General features: G+C 44.0%; 1 protein-coding gene across 15 annotated transcripts in view; it reads right to left on the bottom strand.

Annotated features, from left to right (window-relative positions):
* CUX1 (cut like homeobox 1) overlaps window positions 1-18,351 on the bottom strand; it is a 259,810-nt gene that overhangs the window by 105,444 nt on the left and 136,015 nt on the right. For all 15 annotated transcript variants that reach the window (XM_083714295.1, XM_083714296.1, XM_083714301.1 and 12 more), the window contains exons 6-8: window positions 15,117-15,240; window positions 13,738-13,814; window positions 12,581-12,647 (exon numbers count right to left, since the gene is read on the bottom strand). In XM_083714295.1, coding sequence (XP_083570421.1) covers window positions 12,581-12,647; window positions 13,738-13,814; window positions 15,117-15,240 — 268 coding nt within the window. The remainder of the gene's footprint in view (window positions 1-12,580; window positions 12,648-13,737; window positions 13,815-15,116; window positions 15,241-18,351) is intronic.

Here is an 18,351-nt window from a genome sequence, read left to right as displayed (position 1 = left end):
CCTCCTGCTGCCGCCGCTGCGCGATTTCTGTTCTCATCCTGAAACAAAGTTCTTAACCCGAGGTACTATTTCTGGGTTAGCGGAGTTTGTAACCTGAAGCGTTTGTAACCCAAGGTACCACTGTACACATTCTTCAAACAAATCCAGTGTGTAAAAATGGGAATGAACATGTTTATATATTTTGCTAGGCACTTGCAGTTCACTTTCATTCATTTGCATTCTGAATACATTGTCATAAAATGTTGTCAACTTGGACAAGGTGGTAACAGGTGAAAACAATTACTGTAGGTAACCTATGTGCAACGCCCTTTGAGACAGGGTTAACCTTACATAAAATAATAGAAAATCTATCTACCTACCTACCTACCTATCCATCCATCCCTTGAATGGCTTTATACACTCCAGCAGAAAAGGGGAACCAACTGACAGTCCAGAGGAATAATGCAAACCCCCAAACTGTGGAATGCCATCTTGAAGTGATGTGTGAGAGGACTTCCATGTTACACTACCTTGGGATTTTGTATGCAATATTCCCTCTTTTGCTCCAGCACACAGTGTTCCATAATCGTGAAGCCCTCACTGCCAGGTGGCACCAGATTTAATGCAAAGCCTGATCGTGCAACAACCAAACTACACTTCTGACCTTTGGATCACTATCTGGAGAACTGAATGGCCCTTGAGAACAAATGCTGGCCAACCTTGCTCTACAGAATTGGCTGTCAAAATATCCCAGAGAAGGAAGGACATGGACAGGTTTCACTAAAAATTATCTTGTCCACCACTACTGAAGTGTACAGTTGGGTACACTCAATTCTCACGGGGTGACAAAAGCAAATAAATTGAAAACCATTCCTGCCAAGATGAAAAACAAACTAGCAAGCTGTGATCCAGTATTCCTCCTCTCAGGCCCCCATTATATTTTAGAATGCAACAAGGCAACAAAAATGAGAGCTGATTTTCACCAAAATCTACAACTTCATTTTCAGTAGGTTCTCTTCTCCACTCCTGACACTGCTGTTTTAATACTGCTGGTCCACAAACAGCAAATCCCCTTCTCCTTACTTTCAACACAGAGTGAGTCAGGAAAAATATATAGAGAGAATGACCCTCAGTTTGGCCTTGGGCAGCCCAGCAGTGTGTTAATTTTCCATGTTCAATAAAACAGCACGTAGACAGCAGTAAAAAATACAGGTGATATTCAAGAATGTGATCTAAAGAATTATCAAAAGCTGTTGTTCAAGGCTCTCATTTTCAGCAGGGAAAGAATCACAATAACCAACAACAAGCACCTCCAAATTATGGCTCAGAGAATTAAGCCCTGTGTTTCGCAATTCATTTTGTGCCTGCCATATACATGTCAGAAGCCTTTGATCATGTAACAAATGAAGCAATTCTAAACCAAGTAAGAAGATTCAGGAGTTCTTCTCATATAGAGGGCAGTCCAAAATTCAGCTTAAAATGAGTTACATTGGAATGTACCTATGTGTTGCCTTGATGGACTTCTCAGTTAAACTCAGGCAGGTTTAGGCCAAAGGACCTAGGCGATATTATGCTAACTAGGGTGACCACTCAATTAAAGAGTAAATTAATAGGATGAGTTTTAGTTTCCTATGAGCAAACAATAGTTCTGAAACAAAACTCTTATTTACCTTGTGCTTAGGTGATGTACACATGAGATTTAGCAGACAGTGTTTTAGAAGAAATACCTTCATTTGTGTGTGTGAGAGAAGGGGGTAAACTCTCTTTACAGATGGTGCTTACCACCTATAATTCTTGTAAATACTTGAATTACAAATAATATTTGCTTTTTAAAAGTCTATTACCCAGTTATTCAAGGTAATATTTTTTAGTTGTTCAGTGTTTTAAAAAGTAGACTATTCCCTAACTGATTAAACATTGCAGTACTATTGCTGATGGAATGAAAGGAGTTTTGAATCTAGGAAGTCCCCTGAATCAGGCAATGAAAACTGCATTCTTTTTTTTCTCTCTCTCTATTCCAATATACTCCCAATAATAGCCAAATTATAACAATATCGATTCATTCCCAAATTATACAATTATCATAGTGCCAATCATCTTCCAATTAATACATTTTAGTTAAAGTGGCTCCCTGCATGATGGTTTGGGTGCATTTCCGATCTTATATCACTGTGTTCCATAATCTTAAGTAATGTCAGTTACATTTCAGTTACAATAATAATCCCCTAGTCAACCGGTACATAATTAATGATTTCCATGCGTCATGGTACAATATATAAATTTATAAAGCTTCAAGTGAGGAACTCAAACTATTATTTTTAGTCTGCCCTGTGTGTGAAAACTGTTATATCGGGGGGGGGGGGTGTTCCTTCTGTCCATATATGGACTGCATTCATTTCAAGGAGACTGACATGACATAAGCTTACTTGGACTGGGGGCCTCTTCTTCAGTTGCAGTGAGTGTTACCATCATGCAATGAAGTGGGTTCTAGTCTCAAAAGATGCTGCTGCAATCAATTCATGGGTCTTTAAAGGAGAACCATGGGGAACTGACTTTTTGGCAGCTCATATGAAGGGAGACTCTTCAGTAGGCAACTGGAGCCAGGGAGGGGGTGTAGGGAGAAGGCATGAAATATTGTCTCCGGCCCCTGCTCTCTTAACTGCAGCTCCATTATGTCTGCTGCAGCCCCTAGCAGCATCAGGCCTGCCAGAGGAATCTTTACTATTTTTATGATTCGCCATAAACCTGCTGAAATAACATACCTCGTTCTTGTAATAAGCAGAGACCTTTCACGCAAAATTAAAAAGCTGCTGATCTAATGCCTGTTAACCTGCGAACTGGTCACTCTTTGGAAGCCCTTCCTTAAGCCTCGCCCATGATACACCTGCAGCGCACAGAGCTCTGTAAAGGAAAAGGCTGCATCCCACTAAAAGAGGAAAACAGAGATTTGCTTCCTTGCTAGCATTTGCAGAAAACAGAGACATCTGTAAGTTGAACGAGCATTTGGTACCAACAGTGAGGCTGCCCTTGGCTGAATGTTGCAGCGAGAAGTTCTATAGAATATTCTGGTTAGGGATTGCGACACTGCTTAAGTCAAACTCTGCTGCACCTGCTGGACACTTCAGCACTCGGCAGGAGAGTAAATCCTGTGCAGTCACAATGTAATGGATGGTTTTGTACCCTCTGAGGGGGGGGGGAACCCCAGTAATAAACACTGCCTATAAGGTTGCAATTTAAGATTTGAAAGCATGCTGCCAATGGCTTGCAAAATGTCACTTAGAGAGCTAAGCTTAGGTGTTGCGTGCAAACACAGTCTGTTTGATATGAATTGATGACACTTGGTGGTCACTGATGGAAGGAAGAAGTTGGGCTAGATGGACCTTTGATCTGATCTAGAAGGGCCCTCATTTTTCCAGATATGTGCTTCCTGAAAACTAAAGTATTCCACTAGGCTGCAAAGAATCTAAGAAGAACCACCAAAATAGAGCCTTCTATTTGCAACGAAATCAAGGGAGGTCAGCCGGGTGTGTCCTCCAAGCACCGTTTACTATTATATGGCTCACTTGTAAGGAGCAAGGATACCCTTGTGCTAATTTGATGGCAGGATTGGGACCCCTAAGTCACTTCTAGAGCCAGAAAAGGTCTCCCTTATATCCATCTCCAGGGCTCTGCAAGCATGTGCTAAAGGAAACCCTTAATAATAGCACCTTTAATGTTCAAAAGCAATTGGGCCAAATTGTGATGCCATAACATGAAGTCTCTGTTATCTCCAAGCTCCATTCCAGCAATAAAAAAGAGCGCTTACTTCGCCCCAGAGAACAATGTGATTCTATTGATGCAGTACTTAGGCACGGATGTACCAGCATGCAGGCACAGTTTACAGTGCAACTGCAGTTTCCTTCTGCTTTTGCCATAAGAGGCAAGTCTGAAAGAGTAAGCATTGAGATGCCAGGTGCTGCATTAACCTCCATGTCAATGACCTCCTATTATGGGGCTTAGTCACAAACTGGCCAGGTGAGTCATCTCTTGTCACTTGTGAAGTGTTATGAAGCAGGGGCCAGACGTTCTAGCCCTTCACAGGTGTACACATTATCCCACTCGGCTCTGCTCAGGCGGCTTTGATTTTCATTTCTGTATTAGAATATGTGGTGAGGCTAAGGTAAAGGATGCTGCCAAACCAGCATGCAGTGGGGCAAAGTCAGACACTGTGTGTGTGTGTGTGTGTGTGTGTGTGTGAGAGAGAGAGAGAGAGAGAGAGAACACTAACTGTAGAGACCTATAAAATCCAAGCTTCCTATTATCTAGTCCCAATGTATGATCCATCCCCCAGTTCAAACTCTGATCAGATCAAAGGTTTGGGTGTTTTAATGCTTCCCTTGTCCCTACTTGAAATTGCACCCCCACTTTCAATGCTGCAGTTGGCTTCAGTGGAGAAGACAAAATATACCAAATCTCTCCCCACCCTGTGAGGCAAGTAACAGCTGTGTGTGATCTCAGCTGGAGAAACTGAGTAGCAGAAAAAGATTAAGTACCCCTCACCCCCCACCATGTCATTGCTCCAATCAAAATCAGACCACCTCTCTTTCCCCACCAGCAGCTTAAAAAAAAAGTTTTAGAAAAACACTGGGAGAGCTGATCACAGTTCTGCTGTGTCACATCTGTTCTGACCCTCAATGGAAGAGTGTCTGCTTGACACTGGCTTTATTTAGTAAAAAAGAAGGGGTTTTCTTACTATGGATTCCCATTCTCACTGGGTCAGGAAGAAACCCATGACCCAAATGGGAAGCAGCTGCTCTCAGGGACAGGAAGCAGGACTCAGTTCCTGCCAACTCTTTTTACAGAAAATGTCCCTCACCCCAACAGGGCTTAGTTGAGTTTTGGGAAATCTTTCTCCTCCCGATAAACCTTTTGCCTTTTGTTCAGATTTCTCTGCCCTGCTGATATTTCCTCTCCAATACCACAGGGAAAACGGGCAAACTTTTTGGCTGAAGAACGCGAGCCCGTCCACGATTGTTAAAAAGTGTAAATGTATTTCTGTGGTATCACTTTAAAGTCAAGTTGTGCATGCAATTCAAAAGGGCTCAAGGCAAACACTTTAAACACTGCTTGAGTGTAAATCCTTTGCTGAGTGCCATTAACACCTCTGCCTGTTTTGTATCCAGTCTGACTCTCTGCAGCTAACATCTCCCTCTATCACATTTTAAACATGCAAGACTCTTTCTCCCATTATGGATGGTAGGTGTACAGTTCTCCCCTCTAATGCAATTGTTAATACGTTAATGTTATGAGTGTCATCAGAGGCAACACTCAGGCTTATTTCTGGAGAAAACTTGCAGTATTCCTGGAGCCTTCATGACCTATGCTGATAGGTGCACATGGCAGAGTCTGGAGTTACAGTTGTATAAAAAAGGATTAGTTGAGATAGCTCAGTGTTGGAGATGTGGCAAGGACAACATCTCTCTGAAACACATGATTGTACAGTGTTCTTAACAAGTTTTGGGAGAAAGTGCTGGACTCTGTAACTATGACTGTGCAGAAAAAGTTAAAGCTTTCAGCCTAGAATATTTTATTGAACTATGTATCTGCAGTATGGGAATTATCAACGGAACAATGGAAATGGATTTTCTGCACCCTAATGGTGGCCAAGAGATTGATATTGAGGAATTAGAATAATATCATGGGCTGTCCCTTGAGTCCGTTAGATGACATCGCAAGGGATCGTTGCCTTAGGAGAGCAAGAAAAATTCTCAGGGATTACTCACACCCCAGCCATCGCCTCTTTAATCTTCTACCCTTCGGTAGGAGATATAGAAGTATACTCAGCCGTACCAACAGGCTAAAAAATAGCTTCTATCCATGGGTTGTTAGGCTGTTGAATGAAAAATAACATAGTGAAATTGACTTGCGAGGTGGTGTGTTGTTTGGTAAGAGATTGAGTGTTTGCGGGAGGGGGGGTGCTTGTTTAATTTCATTGTACACAGGTTGTACAATGACAATAAAGGTATTATTATTATTATTAATTGGAAAAATAAAAATATGATACCCTTCAATCAATGGACTGGCAATTTATGAACGGACTGCTTACAGGCACAGACGCTGTATGGATAAATATGATAGCATTTGGAATGAGTTTATATAAAGTGTAGTAGGCGATTAACATTTACATAAGCACCAGGACAATAACACTATACCAATTTATACAAGAATGTATGGGAATATTGTATATTGCTTCTTCTTTTCTTTGCATATTTTTCCTTTTATATGTATCTTTGAGGTTTTTCTCCCTCTCCTTCCCTCCCCCCTGGATCACTTTATTTCTTTTAACTGAAATCACCTTAATAAAATATAAATATTTAAAAAAACGGGAGTGTCTCCCAGAGTGAAGTTTGTGGCTAGGAAAGTTTTCAACGGCATGAATCTATCTGCAATGTGTAATGGGACCGGGTGGGAGATGGTGGGTTCTGAACACCAGGGGTTGATTTCTCAAATTAAGAGGTGCTGAAGTCTCCTTGGGAATCACACCTGACTTGGAATACCTTCCATTCCTAGGGATGATAGTAGTTGTAGTCCAAAAACAGCTGGAGACCCAAGTTTGAGAAACCCTGATCTAGACGTTCTTGAACATTGCCAAACAGACTGATGCATGAACAGCAGCAAAGACAGAAAGCGGGAGTGGGGGAGAAACCCTAAGCAGATGTTATTCAACCATTTCTTATCATTTATTGATCCACCAGAAAACTTTCCCGTACAGTCAGAAGAAGGTCACGAGACTATAAGAATATCAGTTCCATGCCAGCCTACATGGCACCACAGAAGAGGCTACATATAACTCATTGGAGAACCGTCCCCAGGTCTGAACCCAGGAATCATCACGCAATATGGCTGCAAAAGAACTGAGACCTTGGCAGGTTGCTGCCAGTACAAGTGGACAGCCTGGGGTTAGGTGGGCGAATGCTCTGATTTGGTACAAGGAAGCTACATGTGTTCAACTCCACATAATCCCCATGCTTCTTCAAGAGGAGAGGAGAGGGATCTATGCAGGCTGTTGCGAAGAGTTAGCCACAAGTAAGGAAGGGGCCTACATGCTGATAGATTGCAGCAATCGGGATCAGCAAACGAGACCAACAATAAATCTGTATCTGAAGGCACCGTTGCAATGTTGGAAATAGTCAAATAAACGGAACAAAAGCCTTTCGCCGTCTCCCTGGCTGGCTCTGTGGGGAAATTAACTGGTCCGCGCAGGGGTTAATGCCAGCTGATGCCGACTGCCCTGAGCCTGTGCTTTGTTCAGTGGAGCGTTAAATCTGAAAGCTCCAGAGAGGGCCGCGCCGCCGTGCTGCAAGGGCCGGGGTATAGAGTTCTGCATTAAAAATGCATGTCGCAGGCTTGCCATGGTCCTCGGCTCTGGCTGAAAGGAGTGCTGGCGGGAAAGTATTAGACACCCCACCATCTCCCTGGCAATTGGAGACATTCCTCAACAAACAGCACCTCGGGAAAGGAATGAAAGGGCAAACAAACCATGAAACAAATCAAAGCGTTCAATTATCTCCCTCCCTTTCTCTTGGAAAGGAAACTTTTCAGTTTCCAAGCCAGCCAGCTGTTTGGTGCCATATTAAATTTGCTTTATGGGAGGGTACAGGAGAGATTTCCACGCTGGAGAGAAGGGGGAGAGCAGAGCAGAGGTGGGAACCCTTTTGTGGAGCAAATTGTACTCCCATTATATTATTTCCGCTGCCCCCCTGCTCCACATTTACTCTCAGATAAGGACCAAAATGTAACCTTAGCGAGACCATCATCCTGCAAATGCAGCAGTCAAACTGCACAGTGAGCAGCATCTAGAGAGAAACAAAGCAGGTAAGATGATACTGCTGTTGGTGAAATGTTTGCTTGCTATCGGAGCCACAGATCGACTTGTCTACATTTCTATGGGAGCAACAAAGCAATAGTAGGCCTATTTGGGAAGAGAGAAAAACTGATCACAAGGCTGGGTGGGGGTACAGTTAATACGCATAACATGACACATAAAACATTGTGGACCTGGGAGCTCAGGCGTAGCTAATGCAGCATTTACGCTTTAGGAAAAACTTGTTTTAGTATTACGGGCCTCAAAGTAAAACACGGCGGCAGCACAAAAATTCACGCACTATCCAACACTGGTCCTTAAAAATCTGAGTTTTAAGATTCTGAAGACCTTAAATATAGAAACATTACCACAGTATTTCAGATATTCATATCAAGGGAAGGCACACCTGATTATGCACAGTGGGGTGGGGATTAGAAATGTTACAGAGGAGACAATTTGAGTACAATCTGCCAGATAAAAAAGAGAAACGCGAAGCCTTTTCTCAAACAGGGCTGCAATCTGAAATTCCCTCTCTGGCTGAATTCTGGGGAAGTCTCTCTGAAACCCACCATGCTGTGTGGCTCCAGACATCCAGATAGAGCCCTCCATGCCACAATTGCCAATCAACTGGGAAGATAGTCAAAGTAGGGAGGGTTTGTTTGCAAGGCATCCTTTAGGGGCCAGAAACCCCTACACTGGGGTATAGAAGTCTCTAGTTAGCACCCAAACCTGACACAGGAATTAAAAGATCAAAAAGTGCAACTGGAAGGAGAAGCTAAAAGCAGAGGGCCAAATAAACCTCCCATGGGATCGAGCTCTGCAACTGGGGAGAGGCGACAGAAAAGGGCCCTCTCTTGCCTCCAGACCAATTTGGAACCCAGCCACATCGGGACACAGAAAAGAGCCTTCCCCTCAGATTTTAGGGAGCAGGAGGGATAACATGGGAGGCCAGTTACATTCCTAAACTCCACCCAAGCTTCTCACATGCACTCCAACAATGCCAGGCCCCTTCCAATTTCACTAATTACAAGAAACAAATCCCAGGGGGAAATAGTATGAATATTTAAGGAGAAAGCACTAACATACTCCTTCCCAAGAAATCAAAAACACCATCAGGGAAAATAAAAGAAATCCCCAACCCAACTAAGCCGTACACCCTGTAGCTTAGAAAGAACCTTCTACTAAAATCCACCTTTTAATATTTTTGCCTGGGGAGAGAGGGGCGCAGAGGGAAGAAAAGCACCCATAGAGTCTCCTGTTATACTCCCTCATTTCCAAGAAGGCATCTGCTCCCCTGCCAGCAAGTACATTTCCAGGACATCACAGCTGTGCTGATCATAAATTTGAATTGCCACCTTATTAAGGGCTGAAGGCTGCACTGGTAAGGTGAGGGGAAGAAAGAGACAAAGGTTACGCTATGGGACTGAAGGTGCTTAAAGCTAATCAGCTTCTGGCTAGAGGTTTCAGCCTCTCCTCTATTAGGAGAAACCTAGGCCCCATTTGGTGCCATATGCTGCTTGGATCACATTCACAGGGGGCAAGGCAGCCTGTCAGAAATAGGCAGAGCATCACGGTGGGCATTTCCTTCTGCATTTTATCTCAGAGCGCTTTACTCCTAGTTATGCTTATATATTAGGTTTTTAAGAACCTAAATTGGTTTTTAAACTATTGATGAAATTTTAGGTGCAATGCTGCTTTTTAAAAAAGCCACCTTGTCAGGCCATTCAGCTAGAAAGGTGGACTATAAGAATGACAAAATTAATTAGATTTATATCTCACCTTTCCTCCAAGGAGCTCAAGGTGGTATACATGGGTCTCCCCCCCCCCCCCGGTTTTATCCTCATAGCAATACTGGGAGGTGGGTCAGGCTGAGAGGCAGCGACTGGCCCATGAGTCACCCAAGGAGCTTCATGGCTTAGTGGGGATTTGAACCCTGGTCTCCCAAGTCCTAGTCCAACACCGGCTCTCAGTCAACTTTACAACAGGTGTGTGATTACATCATTAACAACACAGCTATAGACAGAGCCACTACAGTATAGCATCCTTCCCCAACCTGGTACTCTCCAGATGTTTTGGACTGCATCATCCCTGGCCAATAGCCATGCTGTTGGTGAAGACTGTGAGACAAAAGCAGCAAAAACGATGGTAGAGAACCCTGCTTTATCCCACAGAGCCAAAGTATCTGTCCCTATGTTGTCCTACCTAATTTTAATCACAGTGCCCATTTGAGAATCATCACCAAGCAATGGTTTCTTATCACAGATGGGCTTCCAAGCTCTTTCTTCCCTTCATGCGCTCCAATTCTATTTCTCGCTTTCAAGTCTGCAACAACTAGAGTTTGCCAAGATGCGCAGATTGGGAAAGCCATGTCTAGTGCAAACTAGCTTGCCTCCAGATCAGTCTGGGAAACCTAGTTTAAACTGCAGTTTCACATTCTGGACTGCACAAGCCTGAAGTCCACAAACAATAGTCAAATGATGCTATGGCTGTGATGCCTAACCTGAGCTAGTGCAGCTAAACTGTCACCTACAATATCAACTGTACAGACAAAGCATGTCATGATCAGGGTTCCAGGGCTGGATTTGGATGACTCACCAGTCCGGGGGACGGGGATCACTCTCAGCACCCTCTTCTACACAAACAGCCAAAGGGCGTTCAAACATTGTACTGACTTTGAAGTCCCAACAATTGGGACTTCAAAGTGTGGTGTCAGTTGACTGACAGATGTGCAACTTTGTCCACTTATAAAATTTGATTCACATTCAAGTGAGAATATTCTGATCTCACACAGAGGATAGAAGAAGTTCCCCACCCCAATCTATCTACTTCCTTTAAGACCCTGTCCCACAGCACCTATATTTCAAGAGACATGTGCAAATTCATGAGGTAAAGTGGCTATTGCATAAATCCCACCGGAAATTTAAAATATGCACATATAGATGACAGTGCTGTCCAAGCAGCTCCTTTTAAAAAACCTGCATGAACAGTGAGTCAGAGTCCCTAAGAAACTTGAACCACCATTTCTAATGCACAGGAAGTTTCCCAAAATCGCACCTAACATGCTTCAATATAACCTAGACCCATTGCGTCTCATTCTTCCACTGAGGCTGGGTAAAACATTCATCCTGGTGGTTAAACACAAATGCAGACTTCCAGAAAACTGCATATTGCTCATACACAATGCAGGGCTGAATGACATCTTCTCAAGCCTTGGACCTTGCACATACAGGGCCATGTCTCCAACATGCAGGTCTGAAGCAGCCCTCAAAGGAACAAAGGGAGCTGCTGTCTATCAGGCCAGACTATTTGCCTATCTACTCCAATACTGTCTACTCCGATAGCATCTTTCCAGAGTTAACAGGTCTTTTCCCAGCACCCTGACCCTTTTTAAAGCTAGAGGTGCTGGGGACTGGACCTGGGATCTTCTACATGCAAAAGCAGGGGCTCTCTCACTGAGCTGGGGTTCCTCCCTTCGACCATCCTGGCAGAACAACCATGTCTCTCCTTGTCCTGTCTCCTCCTTCACCCTTCATTCACTGCCAAGTCTTGTCTCCTCTTGCCCAGTTCCTCCAAGTGCTCCCCATTTATTGCTGCTGCTTCTCTCAGGCCTCTCCTGCTTGGCTTGCCTCTTGAAGAGAAACAGGCAGGCCTGCCATCCATTTATTTAACCTAGGAAGAGCCGCAATCTGAAAACCTTGAAATCCTCTTACACAACTGTTTTGGCAAGCCCCACCATGTCCCAACAAACATTAAACTGTGCTTGCCATTTGTCTCAGGAATCCTGCATTAATAAACATGAAGAGGAGCACTTTCTACCTCCCACACTCAGTGACAGATGAAAACAAAGACCAGCTGTAGTCATCAATGGATCCTTGTTCTGCACATAAAGGCCTAATTGCATTTTATTTCAAGCCTACACATGGAAAACTTTACTGATGGCATCTTGTCGATTTCAGATTCTAGTATCCCTGTTGACGTGCTGCAAAGCCATTTTTGTTCTAGTCATTAACACCTTCACTGCCCCAGAGAAAGGCAATAAAGAATATTTGGGGGCATACTTCCTCATTGGACAAATGGTATACACAAATCCAACTCCTTGGGAGCAACCTGAGCCCTTTTCTCACTGAGGTTATCTGTAGGAATGCTATTAGTTGTTTGCTGTGTTAGCAACGGGCATCTAGTGTTGCTGGGCCCATAAATCTATGGTGTTGGATGGAGAAATCACCACCACCACTACAAGGTTTTCATTTTAGAGAAACCTATCTTGTTGGAAAGTGGGGTGTGAGTGTGTAACATTAGTTCCATCAAGAATATGGGTTAAATCTTGGGCAGTGGCAACCTCTCAGTGTCAGAGTGCCAGACTTGCTTTAAAGCATCTTCATATGCTGGCATCAAGATCATCTTGGCTATTTTCATGCCTGTGTGGATTTGGGGCCATAGGGAACAGCAACCATGGTGCTCTTGAAATGTTAAGACCCACTACATGGGCACCTGCGCCTCCCCCCCCCCCCCAATTTTATTGTTCCTATGCTAATCCAAGCATATAGAACCATAGAATTATTGTGTTTCTGCTGCACCCTGCAGAGGCACTTCCATTTATATTAGGAAAAAAATATGTAGATGAAGTCATCATGTACATGGGTCTAAGAACCAGGCCCAGTTTTTTAAAAATTCTATTTTGCTTTACCCAATGAGATGAAGATGGCAGAGCACTAAAAACACGTGGCATATATCTAAAGAGGAGCCAAGAAGTCTTACTTTGCCGTTGTTTCCTCATCATATTTTGTCTTCAGGTCAAATAACTCCGTCCGTGTCTTTTCCAAGGCTGAAGGGGATAGAGGGGGAAAAGCAACATGCCAAGGCATTACTGACATGTTAAGAGCGACGTAATGATAAAAAAGGGCTACTCAATTACTATTGAACTATAAACTGTTCTCTGTCTGAAAAGTCATCTTGCATTAAGCTTTCTCCCTGACCAAACAAAATCACATTGCAGAAAAACAAGGCTTAAAAGCTTTTCAAAATTCTTTCCTTTAGAAAACACACACAAATACACACTCTCTCTCTTTCAGGAACAGTGAAAGTTTCCAGATTCTGTCCTGCTGAATCTAGCTAAGCACATTATATTCCGTTTATAGATCTGCTTCTGTGACACAAACCATTTGTGCCAGTTAAAACGGGGACCTGCTCTGGCTTCAGATGGGAAAGAAGCCAGGCAGGCTGAAGCAAGAGCAGGTAAGTCAAGAACAAGCTACTGGCAGAGGGGGAAGGAGAGACAGAAGGTAGGGAGGGACAACTTCAAGTGACTGAACTTCAGTGTGGGGGCCAAAGGAAGGAAAGTAACTCCCATGTCTAAATCTTTCTGAGAACATCAGGCACAGAAATCAAGATGCAGCTGAGTCATAGGCAACAGACTGATCTGGTCCCAGGTCTGGGGGTATAAGAGGGTCCTCCTCAACAAAGGCCATTGGTGGCCACAAAGATCCCAGGGTGCTTGTCGAGGGCTGAGGACCCAACCTTTAACTGGCCACAGGCAGAGTTGGTCTGGTAGGAGGGGAAAGTCCTGCCTGAGAATGGCTTCCCATGAGCAAATCATTGGCCACTGTGAGGACTGGATGCTGGGATAGATGTGCCCCCCTTTGGGCTCATCTTGTGTTCTAAGCTTGGTTCTAAGCCATTCCCATAGTACCAGTGTGGATGCTATGGTGAACCAAAGTTCATCCTCATCAGAAATCCATGTAGGTAGTGGAGGTGAGTGGGAGTGAGCTCATGTATGGCAGGCTTGAGGTCTCCTAACTATGGTTCGGAAACTGGTAGCCTTGCATCTGCTCCGGTACAAAGAGAGGAGGTGGCCAATGTTTTGATGAACCCAAAGCACCTCCCCCTTCTCCGTTTGAATCGGTCAAATAGCAAACCTGTTTGCAACGCTTGCACTTTGTGTTCAGCCTCCTCCAGCTTTGAGGCTGTCGAAACCTGCGTCTCTTGCAACATTCTGTAAGGAGAAAGCCAAGGAAACAAAAGGCAGCTTAAAATATATTCAACTCCGTGTAACATAAAATAAAAACATAAAAATGCATCTTACACAGGGTTGGAACCAATGAGTTCTTCCACGGTCTAATTTCAACAGAAGCAAGCTCCTCTGAGTGCATTCTCTAAAACAAGGATAGCTAACCTTTTTTGGTTTGAGGGTTTGTTGGCCAGCATACTCTGGGATCTGCATACCAGCAATGGGTGAGACCAAAAGTGAGACCCTCCCGCCTGTGAGCCATTCAGCTGATTGGTGCAGAAAGGATTATCAACCCTCCCCACTCATCAATGGATCAATCTGATGTTCAGTGATGGACATCATAGCCCCAATGCAGACAAGTCAATGTGGAAAATGTGCCAGACAGTTTAAAAATTCTTGCACATTTGGCATTTGGTAGTCCCTTTCTTTTTCAGAAGAGACTTATTTGGGAGCTTATGAGCAAATCAGCAATTATAGATACATTCAATGAATCATTTAATGATCAAGATTGGCCTATGGGACATAGGTACCCCACCCTTGGTTTAAATACATGGACCTGACTGATCTCTAACACAGAACAGGTTTGTGCCCCAAAAGATGAAAAAAATGGCTCCTTTCCAAACAATAACACTTCCCCAACCATGGACGGTTGTTTTCATGTGCATGCTCTCTAGTGTGCTACCTCTGGACCAAAGGGTGAGCAGTACGGGGTCGGTATCAAAACCCCTAATCACAAGACAGCCTTATTAATGTAGATAATATGCATGCTTCACATTTCTGGAGGGAAGTTTTTAATGAGTGATATTTTAATGTATTTTTGGTTTCTATGGAAGCCGCCCAGAGTGGCTGGGGAAACCCAGCCAGAGGGGCGGGGTACAAATAATAAATTATTATTATCATTATTTCTGGAGCACATTTAAGAACTTTCAAGCGCTTCACATACATGATCAGAGCAGTCCTTCTATTTTCCTGGGCTTTTAAAAAGGATTTTAAAAAATTTGCTGGCTGTTTTTATGCTGCCCATGATCTCAATGGTCTTCTTAACTACAGTACTGTGTGTTACTTGTTTTTGTAGTTTTAGCTGTGTTGCTTTACCTTTTACATGAAGGATGGTCTATAATGATAAATACAATATTAAAACAAGCACTACCACTGCATTCACCACCATCCTGCTCATTCCTTGATGCTTGAGGGGTTAGAAACCAGACCCAATATGCTCTTCTTTCAAAAGGGAAAGACTGGGGGGCGGGGAATACAGAAATGCCCCACCCACACACATTAACTCACCTTTCTTTCTCAGCAAAGTCATTCTGCAACTTTTGTTCCTTCTCAAGAGCAATGTTCTCCGCTTGGTTCTTCAGGGTCTGCTCATATTCCCGGATTTTCTCTTTAAGTGCTTTTATTGTCACCTCTGTTTTGAGTGGGGAGAGGAGAAAGAAAGCAAGCAAGCGAGGGGAGAAAATGAGCCAAGGTAAATAATGATACCACGCAGTGGCAGAGTGCGGCTATCTTGGAGGTGGTGCAGCAGCAGCAGCAGCAGCAGCAGGGCTTAAATTTTCGCTCTCCAGCCCTGACACAAAATCAATGGCCACAAGTCCCTTTGGATACCTTTTACTCCCTAAATGGTAAATTGAACTTTAAATGTTTAAGGTTAAGCAGGATCAATGGACGCTGCCGGGAAGCGGAGTGAAGGTTTCTCTAACCTGACTGCAGGGCGGAATCGCCGGCAAGACACCTCATCGCCCTACATTAAGCTCTAGGGTGATCAGAGATGAGGATCAGGAAATTGTCTGAAACAGTCACACCATGGCCTGTCCACAGGGATCTCTAGGATTTCAGAGAGGAATCCCCCCCCCCCAACCCTAGCTGGAAATTCTGGGGACAAAAACATGAAACCTTCCCCATGCAAAGAATGCGCTTAACTATTGGACGAGAGTCCCTGAACAGCTCACGGCCAGATGTGCCCAAGGCCACTCAAACAGAGCCTCCTCCCTAGAGTGCTTAAAATATACAGAATTAGAAGCTGGCAAGCTTTTCTCAGCAGCCCTGAATGTTGCCCTGCCCAAGTGTAAGATGTATCTGCTGATACAAGAGGGCTGAAGTGGGCGAGAGGCACAGGGAGCAGGGGGAAGCCAGGCTGCAGATATGTGTGAACTGTGCCATGGCAGCAAGGAGCACAAGAAGTAGCAGCAAAACGTGATGTGGGATTCCCTAGGATGCTATGGACTACCACCAGGGGGACCAAAGCTCCTCCTGGCCCCCCCTGGATTGTGCCAAGATTCAGTGTGCCAACACTTAGGCTTCTTCGTTTTGGAGGAGATACAAGGGCTGACCATGTAGTCTATATCCAGAGGATTGCATCTAAGGCTGATCCAACTCAGAGTAGAAAACAAAGGGCATGAATAAATTGGGTCTATGTACTCTGCATACAACTTAGTTGGATAAAGTGTATTTCTTCTGCCACCCTGAAGCAAGCAGTCTTTCCTGCTATTGTGATTGACTCCAAAGCTGGGGACTAACACAGGTATTGTAAACCAACAACGCTTGTACCTGCATTATATTTCAGGGTACTTTTGTTGTTATTTTTCTTATTCATTTGACCAAGGAAACTGCGGGCTGGGCAATTGTGTGCATGTGCTATGGCTCACAATAAACATCAATAGCAACCTGAGAGAGCACCTTCTCCTTAAAAAGAAAGAATTATTTACCATTCTAAGTATTAAGAACAACTAATGAAGGCTTTCTCTACGTTCTCTATTTTCATGGAGACATCTGCCAGAATAAATGGCAGGGTCTCTTTGGTACTAGCCCCGCATTATGTGAAACTCCACAGAAGGGATATAATCCTCCCCACCCCTCATCTTCATCACCAGCGGAAGTTCAGTCAGGCAGCAATTAGTGCACAAAAACCGTTTGACCCATTTACAGATAGGTAGCCATGTTGGTCTGCCATAGTCAAAACAAAAAAAATTCCTTCCAGTAGCACCTTAAAGACCAACTAAGTTAGTTCTTGGTATGAGCTTTCGTGTGTATGCACACTTCTTCTGAAGAAGTGTGCATGCACACGAAAGCTCATACCAAGAACTAACTTAGTTGGTCTTTAAGGTGCTACTTTAAGGTCTTTAAGGTGCTACTGGAAGGAATTTTTTTCGTTTGACCCATGCATGTTTTTTCAGCTAAATGTTGCTAATTTCCTGTTTTATACAGACATACAAACACATACATTGCAGAAAGTTTCAGTGAGTCTTTCCTGTGAGCAAAACAATATAGCAATATAGAAAAGCTACAAAACATATTATCCACTCTTCAATATTAGGATGCAGGTAAAAAGAATAAGGGGACGCGGGTGGCGCTGTGGGTAAAACCTCAGCGCCTAGGACTTGCTGATCGTCAGGTTGGCGGTTCGAATCCCCGCGGTGGGGTGCGCTCCTGTTGCTCGGTCCCAGCGCCTGCCAACCTAGCAGTTCGAAAGCACCCCCGGGTGCAAGTAGATAAATAGGGACCGCTTACTAGTGGGAAGGTAAATGACGTTTCCGTGTGCTGCGCTGGCTCGCCAGATGCAGCTTGTCACGCTGGCCACGTGACCTGGAAGTGTCTGCGGACAGTGCTGGCCCCCGGCCTCTTAAGTGAGATGGGCGCACAACCCTAGAGTCGGACACGACTGGCCCGTACGGGCAGGGGTACCTTTACCTTTACCTTATAAAGAATAAAAAATGGCGGCCACCTTCACAACTCATAACTCTCAAAGCCATAATGCCCAGAATTAGGTACTGCCATAGTAACCTCAGTCAGTAGAGCTCTTAATCTCAGGGTCGTGGGTTCGAGTCCCATGTTGGGCAAAAGATTCCTGCATTGCAGGGAGTTGGACTCTAGCACCCTCATGGTCCCTTCTATGATTCTACAATTTTAATCACAGGTGTTGTGTAAAAGGAAAACAGTTTTAGAGAGAACAACTTCTCATTCCCATTTCAGGATGATGTTTGCTGCAAAGTCCAAATGGGAGCACACACAACCTGAAGCATTTGAAGAGGTGAGCACTCGCTGCTTGTAATTACAGTGTTTCTATCTACAAGGGACACCATTAACAGTTGGCCCGTCCACTTAAATAACTAACCTACATTGCTTCAATATCAGCACTCTACCCTAGGGATAAACAAAGTAAAGTGAAGGCAGCAAATACCCACGTAGAATCACATATTAAACTGACAGAAAACGGCACGGTGCTAAGCATTCCCTGTAAATGTGTACGAAGCATACAGGCAGTGGCTGGAAAAGATTCACATATAAATTAATACATTTAAGCTGGGCCTTAATATTCAAACACTGAAAAATGGCAACAGCAAGAAGTTAAAAACAGGTCAGCTAAATCCTGAAAGGCAAATGAGAACAACAGATTTAATTGAGGCAGAGATGCTGCGCATGTTTGATGCTTATCAAGAAGATTCTAGCTGAGATCATGATCCAACACAAAAAAGGCAGGCCTAGGGACACCAGAATCTTAACCTGCCCCTGGAAATCCTGG

Source organism: Podarcis gaigeae, assembly GCF_964106915.1.
Source record: "Podarcis gaigeae genome assembly, chromosome: 15".
NCBI classification, from domain to species: domain Eukaryota; kingdom Metazoa; phylum Chordata; class Lepidosauria; order Squamata; family Lacertidae; genus Podarcis; species Podarcis gaigeae.
The sequence above is the reverse complement of the archived record's forward strand: the minus strand, read 5'-3'. Positions and strand labels throughout refer to the sequence as shown.